Source organism: Podarcis liolepis (assembly GCF_965112155.1).
Source record: "Podarcis liolepis genome assembly, chromosome: 1".
NCBI classification, from domain to species: Eukaryota; Metazoa; Chordata; class Lepidosauria; order Squamata; family Lacertidae; genus Podarcis; species Podarcis liolepis.
In genome coordinates this window covers 32,853,808-32,871,621 of record NC_139554.1, presented here as the reverse complement: position 1 = coordinate 32,871,621, position 17,814 = coordinate 32,853,808, and the positions used below count along the sequence as shown (strand labels likewise).

Below are 17,814 nucleotides of genomic sequence, written 5' to 3'. Positions count from 1 at the left end.
CTGAAAGCATTTCAGACTCTTAGAAATAGAGACCTGGCCTCTTCCACAGACATACTAATGGAATAAAAATAACACCGAAAGCCTTACTTAAAATGGTCTCATTCCAAAGGCTTCTGTCACAACAGCGAAATCTGAATATGAGCAGCTAGAATGGGAGTCCAATAATATACAGAGGACACACTCAAACACTAACTAGCAACTCGATACACAAACTTGTGTATCGATAAACTTTTTGGGGAGGCGGGGAAGGATTTGATTTCCCAAAAAAATATTGCAAGCAGTAACTTCAGCTAATTTAAAGGGAGGTGCGGACAGGACCAGGAAAGTGAGAGCAGCGCCGATTCCTCCTCTCTTGCTAACTTGGCGCTAAATTCCACTACAAAGTGAAGCGATCTTTTGCACCGTCTGCTACAAGTCGTTCCCTCCGCAAAGACTTAGGAAAAATAAAACAGAAACTGTACACTAGAATTCACCACCAAACTGCAAAGCCGCCTTCCAGTGAACAAGAAAGCGAGGGCAACAGAGCCAGTTTCAGCAACCGACACACCTCATATTTTTAAAACTCGCTAAGTGAATGCAACCCGTTTCTCGCTAAAGCCAATGGCAACATCCCTGTTTTGGTTGCTGCAGACATTTCGCATTCTTATGGTGGTCGATTAAAACTTGAGTTTTTTGTTAATGTAAAATAAGAGGGATGAGGGGGCTTCATCACTCGATAATTCACATTACAATAGTAGAACCACAACCCTATCTCCCAAATTAAATACAACATTTCTCTGCTAGGAGAAAACAATAACAGTATTCCTCCAATGCAATCTAGGGCAGATCGGATGCTATCTTTTTTCTTCCCATACATAAGAAGAGAAGGTTTAAGTTTGTGGTAAGACTCCCCCTAGCCCTGTAGGAATGTGCTGCTTATGTGTTGCAAGAATGAGTTCTGGGCATCCCTATTCTGTATCACAGAAGCCCCTGTGAGCTCCTAATTTATCAACTAGGAAAGTGGGGGGGGGACCAACATCTTTTGTTTACCCCCTCCATCTCTTTTTCTATTCCAGACCATTTAATTAATATAGACGTAGTCGTCCTACCCAATAATGGAACAAAATAAAATAACCCAAAAAATTCTCTCGTTGATAATATTCGATTTATTTAAAGTCCTTAACTGCAAATGATCGAGAGAGAGAGAGAAAGGGGATGCAAAAAAACCCAAAAACATACGTCGCTGCTTATATTGTCATTTTTTTCCTTTAAAAAAATCAAAACATTTTTTTCAATTACAATCACATTTATTATAAAATTAAGATTTTTTTAAAATTTTCTTTAAAATGGTGTGTGTCATTTTTTTAAAACCGTCATTTAAAAGCACTTTCAAGCTGTAAAGAAAGAAAGTAATAAAACCGTGCAAATAAATTAAGGACGTCGTGAAAGCGAACAGGGAGGGGAAGTTGGGGGGGGGAGGAAGGGAAGCAACCCGTCTGGCTAGGCTAAAATACATCGTGTGTAAAAAAAACCTGTGGAAAGTGCATTAACACTGGATGAACGTGCTAACAACGGCGATAATTAAGCGGCCACAAGAAATTCGAGAGGGGCAGAATCATGACTGGTCATAGACTAATCTGATGAAGAGGAGAGGGAGGGAGATAACCCCTTCTACCTTAAAATATTCGGGGGAGGGAGAGGAGAATGACAATAATTCTTGTTGTTACGGATAGATATAGTTCGAGAATGCACGCGGAGGGGAAGGGGTCCTGGGATTAAATACCCGGCCGTCCACGTGGCCAGGGCGCTTCCCGGTGAAGGAGACGCTTTAGTAACAGCTTGGAGGGAGGGGGGAAATTAAAACGACTGCGACCCCTGCGACTTTGCATCCATATCCAGCCGCGACCCCTGTCACTTTGCAGAGTTAGGGCAGGGGGGTTCAGGATCAGGCTCTATGGTCCATGGGCGTGTGACCTATCTCTCCCAAAGGAGCCATTCCGAACCGGTCAGATCAACTCTGGGTTGGTTAGGAGATTTCCTTTCCCCAAGGCTCTGGTGGGACCGGGGGCTGTTCTGTTCAAGTACATATGCGCATTTATATATTCAGCACTGTATCGCCTGTCCCTGGAGGACTTCCTAATTTAAATTTAACTTAAAGCTCTCCATTTGGGACTACTTTAACTGGAGAGGCCTTTATACGCAGAGAAGGCCCCCGGTTCCACCTCATTCTGCCTTTTATTTATTTATTTATTTATCTAAAGGCTGGGCTGGATGGGGGGGGGGAGACTTGGAACAGCTCAGTCTTGAGACCTTGCAGGAGCAAGCCAGCCAGAGAGAGAGATCTGACTCACTAGAATAAGGCATCTTCGTAGGTCTGCTTTTATTGGTTAAGGTCCTAAATCTGATGAGATTACACTGAAGAAGGTTAAAGTGGGGCGGGGGGGACTCCACCAATAATAATAATAATAATTTACAGGTTGGAAATCAATCTTTCCTTTGTGGTCATGGCGAGGGAAGGTGGGCGGTATATACAGTGTCTGCTTGCGGAGTTGGATGCGATTTGCTGGACTTTCCAGGCCAAAATAGAATAAACACTATGCATTGGGGGGGGGGATACAATAATAATAACAATAACAATAATAATAACAATAATAAAGTAACAGTCCTTTCTTCTGCTCTCCGCCCCCTTCTCCTTTTGCTTCCCCCGCCTCGCAGGGATGGTGTTGGGGGAAACGCACCGTCAGTTTCGGCTGAGAGATCTAGGAGAAGGGGGAGGATGGGAGAGGCCAAACCAACCAGCCCTGCTGGGGAGGAAGATTGCTGCTTGGTGCGCCCTCGAGTCCCTGCCAGCTAAGACGTATTTAGGACGGGTCTGGAATACACACCTTGGTAGTAGGACGGCTCCAGGGCCGAGGGCTCAATGCCTCCCCGGCCGCCCATGGATGCGCTGCCCAGAGGCAGCCCTCCCGGCAGCCCGGCCCCGTAGGAGGAATATTGCAGCGCTTGCTCGTAAGCCTTGAAGTCCAGTTTGTGCTGCTGTTCCGAGGAGGACATGAGGTTGTTGATGGAGAACGGGTGGTTGAAGGAATAGTGCGGGTCGCCCTTGAGGTGCAGCTGAGACTCGTGGTGACCCAGAGAGTGGCCCGGGTGACCCAGAGAGGCCAAGCTCGGCCCGGGGGGCACGGAGGCCGCTGCCACCGCTGCCGCCGCGGCAGCAGCAGCAGCCGCCGCAGCTGCGGCGGAAGAGGCCACCGACGGCTTCAGCTCCGCTCCGCTCCCGCTGTGGTCCAGGCCTTGCGGGCTGCCCGAGCTGGGATTCGAAGGGGCGGACTCTAGCTGGCCTCCTTTGGCGCCTCGGTGCAAAGGCGAACCTCCTCCTCCTCCGGGGTCTTTCCTGCCTTCGCTGCCGTTGCCACCACCACCTCCTCCTCCCCCGACGGCACCTTGTCCCGCTTTGCCTCCTCCGGGCTGCTTGTCGCACTTGAAGCGCTTCTGGCGGCGCAGGTAGCAGCCGTTCTCAAACATGTTGCCAGAGTCCGGGTGCAGCGTCCAGTAGGAGCCCTTGCCGGGCTTGTCGGGCGAGCGCGCCACCTTGACGAAGCAGTCGTTGAAGGAGAGCGAGTGGCGGATGGAGTTCTGCCAGCGCTGCTGGTTCTGGCGGTAGTAGGGGAACAGGTCCATGATCCACTGGTAGATCTCGCTCAGCGTGAGCATCTTGCTGGGCGCCTGCTGGATGGCCATGGTGATGAGCGAAATGTACGAGTAGGGCGGCTTGGCGTGCGGGTAGCTGCGCTTGAAGCTCTTGGCGTCGCGCCCGCCGCGGCTCAGCGACGGCGCGGCGTACCCCATGGGGCTCATGCACGGAGGGCCCATGGCCCCGTAGGCGCCCAGCCCGTTCAGAGAGGCCTGCGGGCTGCCCATCGCGTTCATGCCGCCGGGGCTGAGCGCCGAGCCCATGGCCGACATGCTGTTCATGGCGCCCCCCGACGCCCCGGGACTCAGCCCAGCGCCCAGGCTGGGGTTGGCGTAGGACACGTTGAAGGAGCCCGACGTCATGTTGCCGCTGGTGGTCATGGCGTTCATGCTCATGTAGGTGTTCATGGAGTTCATGGAGCCCAGGCCAGAGTTCATGTTGCCCACGGGCACCGTCGAGTAGGCCTGCGGAGGGAGACACTGGTTAGACGTGGGGGGAACTGGCTGAATCTTAATTTAGACGGCCTAAAGGAGGCGAGAAGCCGGAACGCACCTGTCTGCCTTCCTAACCTCCCTTCCCTCCGTGGCTGCCCCAGTCCCTTCCGACCTTTGCCTTTATTGGTCACCTCGGTGAATTCCTAGCTGCTCTCGCAAGTTTCCTTTCTCACGCAACCAGCCGGCGAGGATTAGGATCTCGACTATCGCTCGCAAACTACACTCAAAGCGGCGCCTTCTTAACCGTATCCTAGTCTCTAGTCTGCGATTTATCACAGGGTTCGCTAAAGGGGCAATGAGCGAGTCCGGGTTGATCCTCCAAACTCTAGAAATATATTGGCCCTGGATGGATCAGGGAGTTTTTTTGGGGAGGGAGAGGTGGGGCTGTGTGAGAAGGAAATGGGGGAGATCATGGTTTGCATTTGAAGGACAGCGACATTATGAATCTACTCGATCTAACTTTATAGGAGAACCAAGGCGTATCCGTAAAAGGTCCCGATTTGCACCGAGGGCGTCGCAGCTTGGCGCGCATCCTGTTAAAACGTTTGTATTCCTTCAAAGTAAAGAGTGCGGAGGATCAGCCACAAATCGCTGTAGCGCCTTTATCTCCACAGAAAGTAAAAACAAGAGTTGTGGAGATGTTTGGATGCGGCCTGTATTGTTAAAACGAGGCCCTGTTCTTAGACAGGAAAGATCCTGGCCGCGCGAGTGGGTGGCTGCGGGTGCCAAATTACGCGCAGCAAACCAGAACTCGGGGACACGCGGGGGAAGAACCAGTCGGCCCAAAGGATCAGACACCCACAGACCCTCCCAGGTCCTGCCAGGGCAAAGCGCCGGCTGAGACGAGCCACTCCACATCCTTGCCGCGGGCGTGTAAAGTGGGATCTGAGGAAGCCCGGCGCTTCCTTCAGAGACTCCCCTTTTCCAAGGCCAGGTCGTGTACCATTATTTCATTTTTAAAAAAAATGGAAACACCAGTGAGATTTAAATACACTTAAGAATTACAGCGGGGGAGGAGAAAGGTCGGTGAGAGAGAAGCCGCCATTCCATCCAAAGATCGCCAGCCTCGCCGCCACAAGAAAGCGCATCCCTAGGAAGGGGAGGAGGAAAACCCGACGGCTTGCGGCGCTACCCCAAGCGGGTGGCGGATCTGCCACTAGGCTAGGCCGCCGAGACAGGTGCCTTTCCCGAAGGAGGCCGCGCCGAAATCCGCGCGCCTTGTTGCAAGGCGCCGAAACGGAGCTCTCCGAGGTCGTGGCTCCTCCTCGGCCTCCTTCTCCAAAGCTTCCCAAAGTCTCGGAGAGAGGCTGGTGGGAAAAACAAACTTTGCGGCCTCCTTGACACAAACCCCGCGTCCCTCTTCTCTTCTGTGCTGACTGCCCCCACATTCCTGGCCCGCCGGGAAGTTTTCTACAAAATGAACAACTGCACCTTTTGGGCCCAAAACAACACAGCCTTTTCTTGGAGGTGGGGGGGGGGCGAAAGGTGGCTTCCCTCCGCCCATCTATTTTCCCGAGGTTTATAGTCAACCGAAGCTTCATCAAACCTTTGGACCGTCTAAATTTAGATTCAGCCAGTTTCCCCACCTTGAGTCCCAAATAACAGAACGGTCTGGAATAAAACAACAGACCAAAGAATTTAAAAAAAAAATCAGTTTGGGGTTAAAATAGACTGAGAAAGCGAACCCCCACTTAATTTTTTAAAAATATAATTACTAAAACAACTGCAGCTAATGTACGCTATTAGCTGGGCTTGAATCCGGGAAAGGGTGTCCCATAGGTTCGCTTCCTAGTTTGCTTGTGTTTTAAACGTTAAGTAGGTGTAGTCCCGGTTCTCTAGTATAATTAGAATCCCAAAAATTCCTAAAAGCTAAGAGATTTATAATATGCCTGAGATTTCTTGCAGAATATCTCTCCGACAGCGTTTGCATATCGTAGAGGTGGTTGTGATATTGTGGGTGATACACAGACAGTTCCCCTACTTCTGACGTTTTTCTTTTTTCTTTTTTAGTAAACAATCCTAAGATTATGCAGTGTGACTAAGCCTAACTGATGGAGAATATAATTTCTATATAAACATTATATTTCTATATAAATGAATCATTCCCCCCCCCTTGCCTGGCGTGCTATAATTTATAAAACAAATACGTTTTTTAAAAACAAACAAAAAATCAAGTATCCTTCCCAGAGCAAGACTGGATGGGAAAATAATGTGTGCGGGCGGGTGAGCGATAAATAAAACTGGATGTAAAATTGTCAAAAGAACACTGGAAAATCAAATTGAGAGAGAGAGAGGGAAATCTGGCGCGGAGAAGGATGAATTATGCTTACCAATGAAGGGCCCCACATTAGCATACTAGCCGCATTTTAGGGTGTCCCCCCCCCTCCGGAGTGCCTATGGCGCTGGGAAGAGGCATACATTTAATCTAAACCCCTTCCTTGGCCTCTGTTGACCCTTCAGTATTAAATAAGAATCCGGAATACGACAGCCTCCGCAAACACATATGTTCAGCCGGAGTCTACAGCAGGCAGCGCATATGAACCCGGGACATTGGAGAGGAAAGCAATGTTGAGCAATATCTGCTTTTTTGCACACACGCCGTCAGGTCAGGTCTGCTTGATTTTGGGTGCCTCTCCCTCCCCGCCCCCACTTTGATTTTCGTTCGTATCATCTTGTCACTTTCCCTTTCACGTTCTGTAAGGCTCAGTTCGCAGCTGAAGCCATTTTTTGGGGGTATTTTTCCGCCTTTCACTCCCTATTCAGTTAAGAGGGCCCCATTCATCTCTCTCTCCCTCCCACCCTCCGCCCCATCGGGGTTTTACATGCTCCTCCACCCGTTATTGTTCGTTTACGCGTCTTTGATCTTTTCTTGGAAGTTCTTTGGAGCATATTGTTAAATCAGGAACGTGGATATGAATGGACAATGCAAAAAACAGAGCCCGGTTCCTGGTCGCAGGCTCCAGAGATCCTATTCTCCGCAGCGCCACCCGCCGGTCGCGGGGAGAATTGCTCCCGTTTCAGTTTTTATTCCACCGCCGCCGCCGCCTTGAAAGAAGCGTGTTGCAAAGTACACACGAACGATTGTTATGCTCAGCAGAGTGCAATAGCAGCCCAAGTGAGGGGTGGGAGGGAGAGAGAAGGCGGCCGACGAGGCAGAAAGCTTTCCCCGACGGGAGGGTTAGAAGGGGTCTTTGCCTCAAACAACCCCACCCCCTGCCCCACACATCAAGGCCCTAACTCAGAATCAAGAGGCGTTGGAGGGGCGCCCGTAGGTCTCCAAGGCGAGACCCTAGAATGAAACCAAGGATTCCCGTTTTCCGTCCACTCGACGGCCAGGGAGATCTCCCCGCTGCCCTCTATAGTTTCTCTTTGGCGCCTTCCTTCCCGGGTTCCCGGGCAGCTGGAAGGTCGAGGGAGGCAGACCTGGGCTTCGTCGGGCTCTGGGAGCGGACCCTGGCTCCCCCTCTCTCTCACACCCGCCACACCTCGAGGGGGCGGACGGAGCCCCTTTCCCAAGCCCTCCCTGCACCCCGCTCGGCTCACCTCCTGCGTGTCGGCGTAGTAGCTGTTCCAATCGCTCGTCTCGTGCCCTTCCATTTTCACGGTCCCTAACATCCTGGAACCAGCCTGCCCGGGGTAACCATCCAGCCCCTCCCGGCGAGTGGCGGGTCCGGGGAGCCCCCCGCCCGCAGTCCCGGAGCGGCGGAAGCCGAGCTGCGGCTCGATCAAGCCCCCCGGCGGAGGAGGAGGCGGCGGCGGCAGAGGCAGCAGCAAGCGGTGTGCGGCGGACAGCCACTCGAGGAAGTGAGGAAGTGCTGGCTGGGATGCGAGGGGAGTTGAGCTGAGGTGGATCTTACGTCGTCGCACCAGCGGCGGCGGCAGCAGGAGCAGGAGCAGCAGCAGCAGAGCCCACCTCCTCCTCCTCCTCCTCCTCCTCCTCCTCCTCCACCTCCTTCCCCTCCTCCTCCTCCTCCTCCTCTCCCCATTTGTCCGCCCGCACAAAGACGTTCGCACCTACAAAGCCGGAGATGCACCTGCAAACAAGGCCGCGCGCAACTCCCCCGGGGCGGCACTTTAGGCGCAAAGCGGTGTAATTGGCTTAAGCGCACCGACGTGCTGTTTTTGGGGGGGGGGAGAGAGACAGAAGTGGGGACCCGTGAAGGGAGGAGGGAAACGGGAAAATACTGCCCCCCTCCTTTCCTCCAACCCCCTCCCTCCCTCCAGTGGGGAAGGGGAGGGGCGTGGGGGATGCCAAGAGAGAGGCGAGCGCAGCCCCCTCTCTGCTTGGATTGGGAAGAGCAGCCTGCGCCTAGGGCTGGCTGGCTTTGCTCGAGGGGGTGGGTAGCAGAGGCGACCCCTTTCACTTGGTGGCCGCTTCTGGGGTTGGGGGGGCGGGCAACAGGATGGACCCCATGTGTGCCTCTTTGCCCCCCTCCCACAGATCCCCGTCTGCCTGACCATCTCCCCAGGCAGCTCCTGGGGGCAGTTTCGCCTTCATTGCGCACGGGCTTTCCCCGCTCCTTTTTGGCCCCGTCCCCGCGCCGTCCAGCAGCCCCGAGCCTCCGTGTGAATGAGTCACTCCGCGTGACGCGCGCGGCCCCAATGAATAGCGAGGTCGGCCAGGCGGCTCGGCTTGGCAAGCGGCCCAGGTGAGTCACGCCGAGCAGCTTCGCGGCCAGCCAGCCTGCGCGCCCGCCATCCCTCCCTGGCTGGCGCCCCGCGCCCCTGGCCTGGCTGGGGGGGGTGTGGCTGGCCATCGTCCCCGCAGAAGGGTCCCCAGCGGAAAAAGAGCAGGGGCTCCCCCTTCCCGGGACGGAGACCCCTATCCACGCCCCTAGGGCTGCGTGGGACCAAGGCAGAGGGGTCTTGTTTCGCAGTAAATCTGGCGGTATCCCCTGCTTTTTGTGTTAGGCGATCCTCTGCAGATCCCACTCGGCCATTAACTCGAATAGGGCTGCTTCCGAGTAAATGGGCTGAGGTTCCCTTTACACTTACAGGGTGCTGTCTTCATTGCTCCCAAACGTTGGTGGCCGGCCGCGGAGGATGGGGAACCACTTCGTAGAAACAAACAAATCGGTCCAGAAATTTGTTTCAGGGGCTCTGGATAAGGAGGGTGGGCACGGTGGGAGAGATTTTCCATGGCTTGGATCTAGACTTAGTTAATTGAACTTCGTTCCCGTTGAAGTCAGTGGGGGCGTGGGTCCAGTTATGGGCAACTTTGCCCATCGGTAGCAGTGAGAGTGCCTGGCGTGCTCTGGTCCATGGGGTCACGAAGAGTCGGACACGACTAAACGACTAAACAACAAGCAGTGGGACACCGGTCGAACGCACGTCGTCTAGGTTCACCCTCCTTTCTATTTATAGAGCGATCCTAGACATAAGTTCCACTATGTTCTGTGGGGTTTGTTGCCGGTATATTGCACGGGATCGCTGCTTAAACCGAAACCGAGGCTTCTCAGCCTGTCCTCTATTCCAAATAATGTTAAGTAATCCTACCGGGGCGCAAGCCTCTCTCTGAGAACATGGTAAGTGTCCCTTCCGAGGAACGTTACCTAGCACCGGACTGCGTGCATACTTCCTCGAGATCCCAGTAAAGTCAATTGGCCTTACTGAGTAGGATGAGGTTGAAAAGGCGATTTAGTTCCAATGCAACCGATGGAATAAAATATGCTTTCAAATTCTAGCATTTTGCCCTGGCTGACTCTAAATGGAATGTGGCTCCTTTTCCTTTTTGGGGTTGGGAAAACATGATCGCATCAGGGTTGTGTGTGCGCGCTTGCTTGCTTGCTTGCTTTTAAATGGTGGCAGTGCCGAAATGGGGTTCCTAAGAGTTTGAACATCAATGGCAAGGAAGCAATCTCAACTGCTATAAATGATGGCGCAGCCTTGCCCTGAATGAATGTATGGACCACAGTCCCCACACACGCGCAAGGAGGAATTCAAGTTCCTATTGACTACCCCAGAGCTGGTTACGCCACAACTTCCCTTACAAAATCGCAGCCGCCTCGACTTAATTTTAGATCGTTTCTTTCTATTGATTTCGCTGGAGGAATCTTACATCCGGAACAACCGTTTCGGTTTACACAGGTTGTGCACCCAGTTTTTCGTTTTTACGTGGTTCTTGGGACACAGCAAGGCGATACACAGATAATAGTTTTCAATGACATCTGTTTGTTGTTCCATTTACGTTGAACCATTTAAAGTAAGCAAATAACACGATTTTGTAAAAAATATTTTTTTTAAGGTAACGTCCTTGGTGTAAGACGTATGGTTTAACCCGTCGACAAAAGGCGGCCTCTCTCATCCCTCTCTTTCTCTCTCTCTCTCTTTGTCCTTTCTCTGGCCGCAGCCGCCTAAAATCTGGCAACAGAATTAAGTCAAATCCTTGAAACAAACAAATGTCTCAAATCAGCATGCGAGAACAAGGGATGAAAATGTGCCATTAAGGAAATAAAAGATAAAAGCACGAAAGGACAAACTGCTTTTGAATATGATCACACTGTAAATTAAAGACGCATTGAAATACAATACATAGGGGATGAATTGCCACAGAAGACACAACCTTTTCTTGGGACTTGGAAAAAAAGAGGGCCAGGGGTGTGGGAAGAGATGCTCCTGTCTGCCAGGCTGATGATGGACCTCTCCGATCCTATTGCGATGAATGGGTACCATGATGCAGTTGCTTAAAGCCCCATTCATTTCAGTGAAGCATTTATGAGTCTCGTTCATTTATGTGGACGGGGGCTGATTTTGGCAGGGTGGAGCCCACTCCATTTAGGATCAAAGTGCCGCTACATAGCTGAAACTCTGGACACCTTTTCAGTTTCACAGATTTCAATGAGTGTGACTTCCAGTCTTTAGGATTGCAGCATGGCTTGCTTCCACGCTCCCGCCCTTAAAAAACAACGACAACCACCCTCAGGTGGGTATAGGATGAGGTGGCAGCTCTCTTTGAACTTCCTTCTAGCAACCGGATCCTGAAACACGCATATGTGGAAGTAAACGCTATGGATTTCAAGGTAGAGCTTAACTGAAAGCAAAATAAATAAATCATTAAATAAATGCCGTGTGTGGGGGCGCGCGCGTGTGCATAGCTTAAATGACCAGAGAAACCCCCTTTCCATTAATTGACCAAAAGTGCGTAGTTCCTCATCCCTTTAAAGCTCCAGAAATATATTACACCAGAACAGAGATAGGGAAATAAAATAGCTGTTGTTTTGTTACTACTACTATTAATACTAATTTTTATTATTTATTCTTATTTTGATTGGAACACTTTCGAACAGCGTACAAAAAGTTCCCAACTCGAACCTGAACTCAAAGCTTGGTTTTGTGCAATAAAGTTTAAATATATATATATTTTTAAGTTGTCCGCTTGCAAACCTTAAGCAGAAAGCACCAGCAAAGGAAGGGTGCCCGGACCCCCCTTGGTGGTGGTTGTGAATTCTCTGCTCAGAGGTTGATGAGAGATTTGTGTGTGGCTGTGAGACCGAAGGTACAACTCTGGGCGAAGTCACAGCGCCTCCTGTTGACCGGCCACAACCTCAAGCGCGCACACCTGTTTTTTTGAGACGCAGCTGCTGGACGGAAGGAGGACCCGATGCCCGGCCATCCCAAGCGATCGGCAGGTTTGCTGCTCAGGCTTCAACGGGACGCGAGTTCCGCATGGCTCCCGGATGCGAGCAAAACTAAGCGCGTCGCCCACTGCGGGAACATCCCTCTCCCGGCTGCATACCAGACGGCACTTGAGCCGAGAGGTGGGGGGGACGCAGGTGTGTTGAACTGAAAATCCATCATTGTTTCTAGGAGGTGTTATTTTAAAAAAACCACCAAGAGCCGACCTCTGCTGAGATTAAGCACCTCGGAGGAAAAAACAGATTAGTGGGGCTCGTTCGCACATCCCCTCCTGGCGCGCACTTTCAAAGAAATGCGCGCAGGAAGGGGAGAGGTCCGACGGCATCCTCGCTAAGCGCTTTCGTTCACATCTAGCGGCTTATTGGGAGTGTAGGGCGGTGGCGATGGGGCGCGAGACAGCCGCGACACCCCTGATCTTTAACTCCCCGGGGGGAGAGACTGCTTGGAAAGCAACTGAAAAACTCCTTCCTTTAGGCACGGTGTTCCTGCTGTCTGGAGAATCCCTAGCAAAGGGCGTGTGGACGAGCGTTTCAGCGCTGCTGAATTTCTCCTGCACTAGGAGAAAGCGAGGAAATGGATAATCCCGAGGGAAAGAATCCATGCGGGGAGTGCGGTGGGGAATATCTGTCAGCCCATTGCAGCAAAAGGAACATACCGTAATAAAAAATAGGCACAAGATGAACGGATTTTAAATTTAATTTTTTTGGGGGGAAGAGGGAGCAGAAATCTTCGTGGACTAGGGAGCACACCCTCATGAGGTACACGGGACTCCAGATCAGGATAGCTCGCCCCACCATAAACCTGTTCATCTTTAAGATGCCGCGAGACTCCTTTTTTATGTTAAGAGCCAGAACAATGATACGCGCATCATATTTAGGAGAGACTCGACCATGGCAATTGTTTTACAGAGTCTGTCTCTCTTCGTTCACACACATTTACCTAGGGGCTCTCCACCCCCCCCCCCAGGGAAATGCAACCGTGGCAGGGCCTCTGCTATAAAAGCGATGCGCCAACAGGGTTTCTTCTCTCCCCCTAAGGCTGCAAACCTAACCCCACTTACCTAGGAATGAGCCCCATCGAACTCGATATTTACGAGTGGACCTGGTTAGGACTTTGCTGTAAATATTGCACAAAATCCAGACTCCTCCTCGCAAGTAATGGGAAAGAATGGCTGTTTGTCTCTCCGGGAACAATAGACTCTTAACCGGATGCACAAGACGGTTATTTGTAGCACTTTAAACAAATTAAACCCTGGAGCCCAAATTGGCTCCAATCCTAAGCATTAGGAAGAAACCGCGTTAAACGCTTTATAAAATTATAAAGAGGTTTCCAAACCCAATGAGCTGTTCCATTAGCAAAATCAGCAAAGAGCGCTGTTTCATCTTAAAGACCAACATATTTATTACGACCACAGTCATATGATGACCACAGCCCGCTTCACCAGATGCACGACTACCCTGAAAATGGAAAACAATTGATTGCAAGTTCAGATTTACACGTTACGCTTCTGATGAAGTGGAGTCTTGTTCACGGAAACTAAGGCTACAAAAAATCAGTTGGCCTTTAAGGTGACACGACACCCACCCACCCTTTTATTTTGGCTGCAGCAGATTAACTTGGCAACTGATCCTTAGACAGTATTTCCCACTGATTTCACTTGGGCACTTTCCCAGTGGCTATTTTAGCACCGGCCGTGCAGTTCTCATCATTGATACACTCCCCACCCCCCTTTCACTTGCGTGAAGGTCGGCAGAAAGCTCGCTAGCTTGGAAGTTGCCTTCCGCTTCACCTTGATACCCAGGTGTGTTCTCATTGACATTTGTCAGGTAATGCAGCCCCAGATCCGACTGCTAACCTGGACGAGGAAGACTCTCACTGTTTTTCCTCTCGTGGAGGCGGGTGGCCTCAACTTCCCCTTCTATTTTAAGGGGGAAACTGATGCTTCTCGCTTTTCTCAGCGTTTAGATTTCTCCATTAAGATAGCCGACAGTGTAAAAAAGGATCTTCTCCTTGCAAAAAGGGATGAGCAGAGGTTGTGTTTTTTAAAAAAGGTTGTTTGTTTTAAACCTGATAATGGAGTTGCGGATGACCGGAATTTCGCATCTAATCCTTCTGAAGCAAAAGGATGAGCTTGCTGGGTAACAACAATGGTCTATTTAGCTCGCTGTTGTCTCTCGCGATGGTGGCCAACCAGATGTCACAGCTAGTTTCGGAGCAGGGCAGCTTTCTAGCTACAGATCCTAAAATTTCCCCTCGCCGGCTTTGCCTGTCTCTCTCTATGTTTAGTGAAAAACTATCCACGCTCCTAATAATAATAATAATAATAATAATAATAATAATAAATAGATGTTGGTCGTTTCCTTCGCCCTCGCCATCCTTCCAGAATTAAACACCTTCTCTCCGGCTTGGACAAAAGAAAGATGAAACGCAGCCTTGGCTTTTTGTTAAGCCAATGAATACCGCAAACATTATGCTCTAAACAATAGGAGAGCACTGGCGCATGCAGCTCCGGAGAAGTGAAGACCTGCCCGCCTTTGCTCTCGGCTGCCCGCAGGATCCCTGTCAAAGCGGAGATGAAATCCAATGTTTATGTCAGGATCGGACTTGAGGGCAAAATTGTTAACAGCGCCTTTACTCGGTTACGAGGAGGAGGGAGAGAGACCCTTTTTTTGGGGGGGGGGGAGGCATTGTTGATTTAAACAGCTTCTGCCCGCCTTAGCCAAATTTAGCTGTACAGAGGGCGCGGGATCTTCCGTCTTTCCGGCTATTCCTAAACCCCATCGCTCAAAACACACACACACGTGCAAGTACAAGCGCCAATTCAAGGAAATAGGATGGTGGAAGCTCCAAAACGCCTCGCTTCAGTTCAATATGTACATTTCAGAGCCGATTGCCCTCTTCGACTCGCCCCCTCAAGCCGCCACCTTATTTATCAGTTTCTTACAATGCAATCCTCTGCATGCTTACTTGGAAATGAGTCCCCCTGTGTGCAATGGGGCTGACTCGAGAGCAATTGTGGTTAGGACTGCAGCCTGAGTGCCTGGTATGACCTGCTCCTTCAGCTCCTGCGTTCCCTGTCTTTAGTTTCCTTACCTCCTGAGATCTCTTGCCAGTCCTTACCCTATCCCACAAAACTCCTGTCCTGTGATATTTCAGATCCAGCTAAGCCGAGAATTTCCCCTCCACTCATAGTTTCTGGTTTGCCAATGTCGTTAGTTTTGTTCCCCGCACTTGGAATGTTGGTGAACATTCCGAGCCACCTCAGCGGCTCAGCCAGTGGGAAGCTTCACAGGCGCAATTCCATATATAATAGGAAGGACTGATCTTCCCAGTATGTATATGAAGAATTAAGATCTAGAAGTGTTGGAGGCTGGAAGGTTCTGGGTCAGAGAAGCCAGAATCTTGCCTTTACTTTGCCTCTCGCTCTCCATACTTCTGTCTAGACGCGTGAAGTGGCTTGCATTTCTCCAAGCTTGTTTTCTGTGCGAAATTTTCGTGCCTTTTCAGATTTTGGAACCCATTCAAATCAATTTCAATTAATCACGGCGAGCCTTCCAAATTCGGAGCGCCGTCCTTTTTGCGCATATTACGCAAGAAACAATCCCCGCTGAGTTCCCAACCGGATGCTTTGGTCATATAGGGGTGAGACCCTGTAAATCAGGAGTGGCTGGATCTCGGAGTCTGTAGCTTGATGTGCCCCCCCCCATGACATTTTCTGTTTCTCTCCAAGACCCTACCCATTTTGGAAGCTGCAGAGGTAGGTACACTTCTAAGGATTTAAAATCTCTCCGCCTAGCTTGGGATCCCGGTGCAAAGCTTTAGACGGGCCATTTTGTGAGACGGGAAGGGAGCGATCACTCCTGCCTCACCTGAGCTGAGCAGCGTAGCGGGGGAGGTGGGCTGTGCAGGCGCAGGTGAGAGTGTTCCTGCCTCCGACCCCAGGATTGGCCACGGGTGGATACGAGCGAGCTAATGAAAGTTGAGCCCCATCAAAAACATACGGCATATGAATTAGCAATAATTAAAATAAAGCAATCTAGCTAGGGAAAAGGCGGAGTCGAAAGAAAAGGAATTTTATTTTATTTTAATTGATTTTATTAAATTTGCATAGTTTCATCCGAAGATCACAGGGCGGTTCACAACATAAAAATACAAATTGAGAACACAAAATACCTAATAAAAACAAGAACAAACCAATAACCCCACTTATAATGGAAGTTTGTTTACAAGATTTATATTGCCCTTCACTTTTGTGTTTTCAGAGCGGTTCGCAGAGAGATGATCTTATGTCCGAGAGACTGCAGAAAACTATGCTAAAAAGTGTGCACATAACTAAATAAACCCGTAGGTCAAATGGTGTCTCTGGACTGCAGTTTGTTCACTGCGGTTACCGCAGAAATTCTCAGCTAGCCCGATGCAGCCTAAAATATTCCACTGAATTTAGTGGGGTGTTCCCAAATGCGTATAATACTTAGAATATCATCACCCATCTACCTGATTTTTCTTCTACTCCACTTCCTCCAAAGAGTTCAGGATGGTATATATGCCCCCTTTTAGTGCTAATCCTACACCCACTTTCCTTGGAGTAAGTTCCTTTGACTTCACTGACTGGGACTCAGATGAGACAGGCGTGGGATCGTGCTCTTATAATCAATCATACAAACGCTTCTAAGTAGGTACGGTGGAGAGGCAGCAACTGGGCTGGCCCAAGGTCAGCCAGGAAGATGGCGGAGATGTGAACCTCGGTCTCCCAACCGAAGAGCAACACTGGATTAACCTCTGCCGCGCCCGCGGCTCTTCCTGTAAAGCCCCGGGGGCGCGCAAAGTCCACACAGACAGACGTTTGACTTATATAAATTAGACTACTATTTATTATGCCCATTTGGCAGATGGAGTGGCTTGCCTAAGGAATCCGTCGTGGCTGAAATGTGGTCTGTGAATCCAGGAACATCACATAGCCAGGTCATCTGATGACGACATCGGGGCAGAAGTGAGATTTGAACTCAGGTCTTCGGGATACTGTTAAGCAACCAGCTCTCCAACGAGAGTCTGGAGGCGGATCGGAGGCGAGAGGCGGTCGTGGCAGAGGCAGAACCTCCTGAACCCACATGCCAGCCCCACTCTTTCTCTTGAACCCAACCCCATCGCATCACCAACACCGAACACCCCCGCTTCCCCCCCTCCAGATTTCGGCCAGATTTGTTGATCCTGCTTATCTTGACTTTCCAGGGAGCGCCTTTCCCATTAAGCAGCGTGCAAGCAACCCGAGTATCGTTTATTTACCAACCGGCTGGAAACAAAGCATTGGCGCAGGCACTCTCTCCTCACCCCCCCCCCCTGCATGCACGAAATGGTCTCGGTCCTCTCGCTTCTGGGGGATAACAGGTTGCGCTCTCAACCAGGGCCTGAAGCCTCTCTGGTTTCCATGCAAACAACGGAGCAGCATCTCGGACGCATTTCCCCACCGATAACTGTGTTTGGACATATTCAAAGGAACCCGTGCGCCGTGTCCCGCTCCTGGCCAGCCTTGGGCTAATAAAGGCTGCCCCCATGATGTTGATCAGAGAGACTCGGTCAGACGTGCTCGCCACCCAGGTAGCCGTGAGTGCAGTTTCCCTCTTGCCACAAATCAAGGGTCGTGGAAGGAATCTCCAAAGCAGGGCACCCACCGCCATAGGAGCCAAAAGGTCGGCATTCCTTTCTTCAAGCTCGACGCAGTCGCTTGTTATGTTGTTGTTTAGTCGTTTAGTCGTGTCCGACTCTTCGTGACCCCATGGACCAGAGCACGCCAGGCACTCCTGTCTTCCACTGCCTCCCGCAGTTTGGTCAGACTCATGCTGGTAGCTTCGAGAACACTGTCCAACCATCTCGTCCTCGGTCGTCCCCTGCTCCTTGTGCCCTCCATCTTTCCCAACATCTTTTCCAGGGAGTCTTATCTTCTCATGAGGTGGTCAGAGTATTGGAGCCTCAGCTTCAGGATCTGTCCTTCCAGTGAGCACTCAGGGCTGATTT

General features: G+C 50.8%; 1 protein-coding gene across 1 annotated transcript; it reads right to left on the bottom strand.

The window, feature by feature from the left end:
- Positions 1-1,122: 1,122 nt before the first annotated feature.
- Positions 1,123-8,084, bottom strand: FOXA1 (forkhead box A1). Its single transcript, XM_083500342.1, has 3 exons — positions 7,711-8,084; positions 2,113-4,137; positions 1,123-1,996 (listed from the first exon to the last, which is right to left on the bottom strand). The coding sequence occupies exons 1-2, from the start codon at positions 7,780-7,782 to the stop codon at positions 2,830-2,832; spliced, it is 1,380 nt and encodes a 459-aa protein (XP_083356468.1). The 5' UTR covers positions 7,783-8,084; the 3' UTR covers positions 1,123-1,996; positions 2,113-2,829.
- Between the last annotated feature and the right edge of the window lie 9,730 nt (positions 8,085-17,814).

Bases quoted from the DNA above. Each gene is read 5' to 3' on its own strand.
- FOXA1 (XM_083500342.1), bottom strand. From the start codon at position 7,782: ATGTTAGGGACCGTGAAAATGGAAGGGCACGAGACGAGCGATTGGAAC. The intron at 4,138-7,710 runs GTGAGCCGAGCG...CTCCCTCCGCAG, and splicing joins ACTACGCCGACACGCAGGAG to GCCTACTCGACGGTGCCCGT.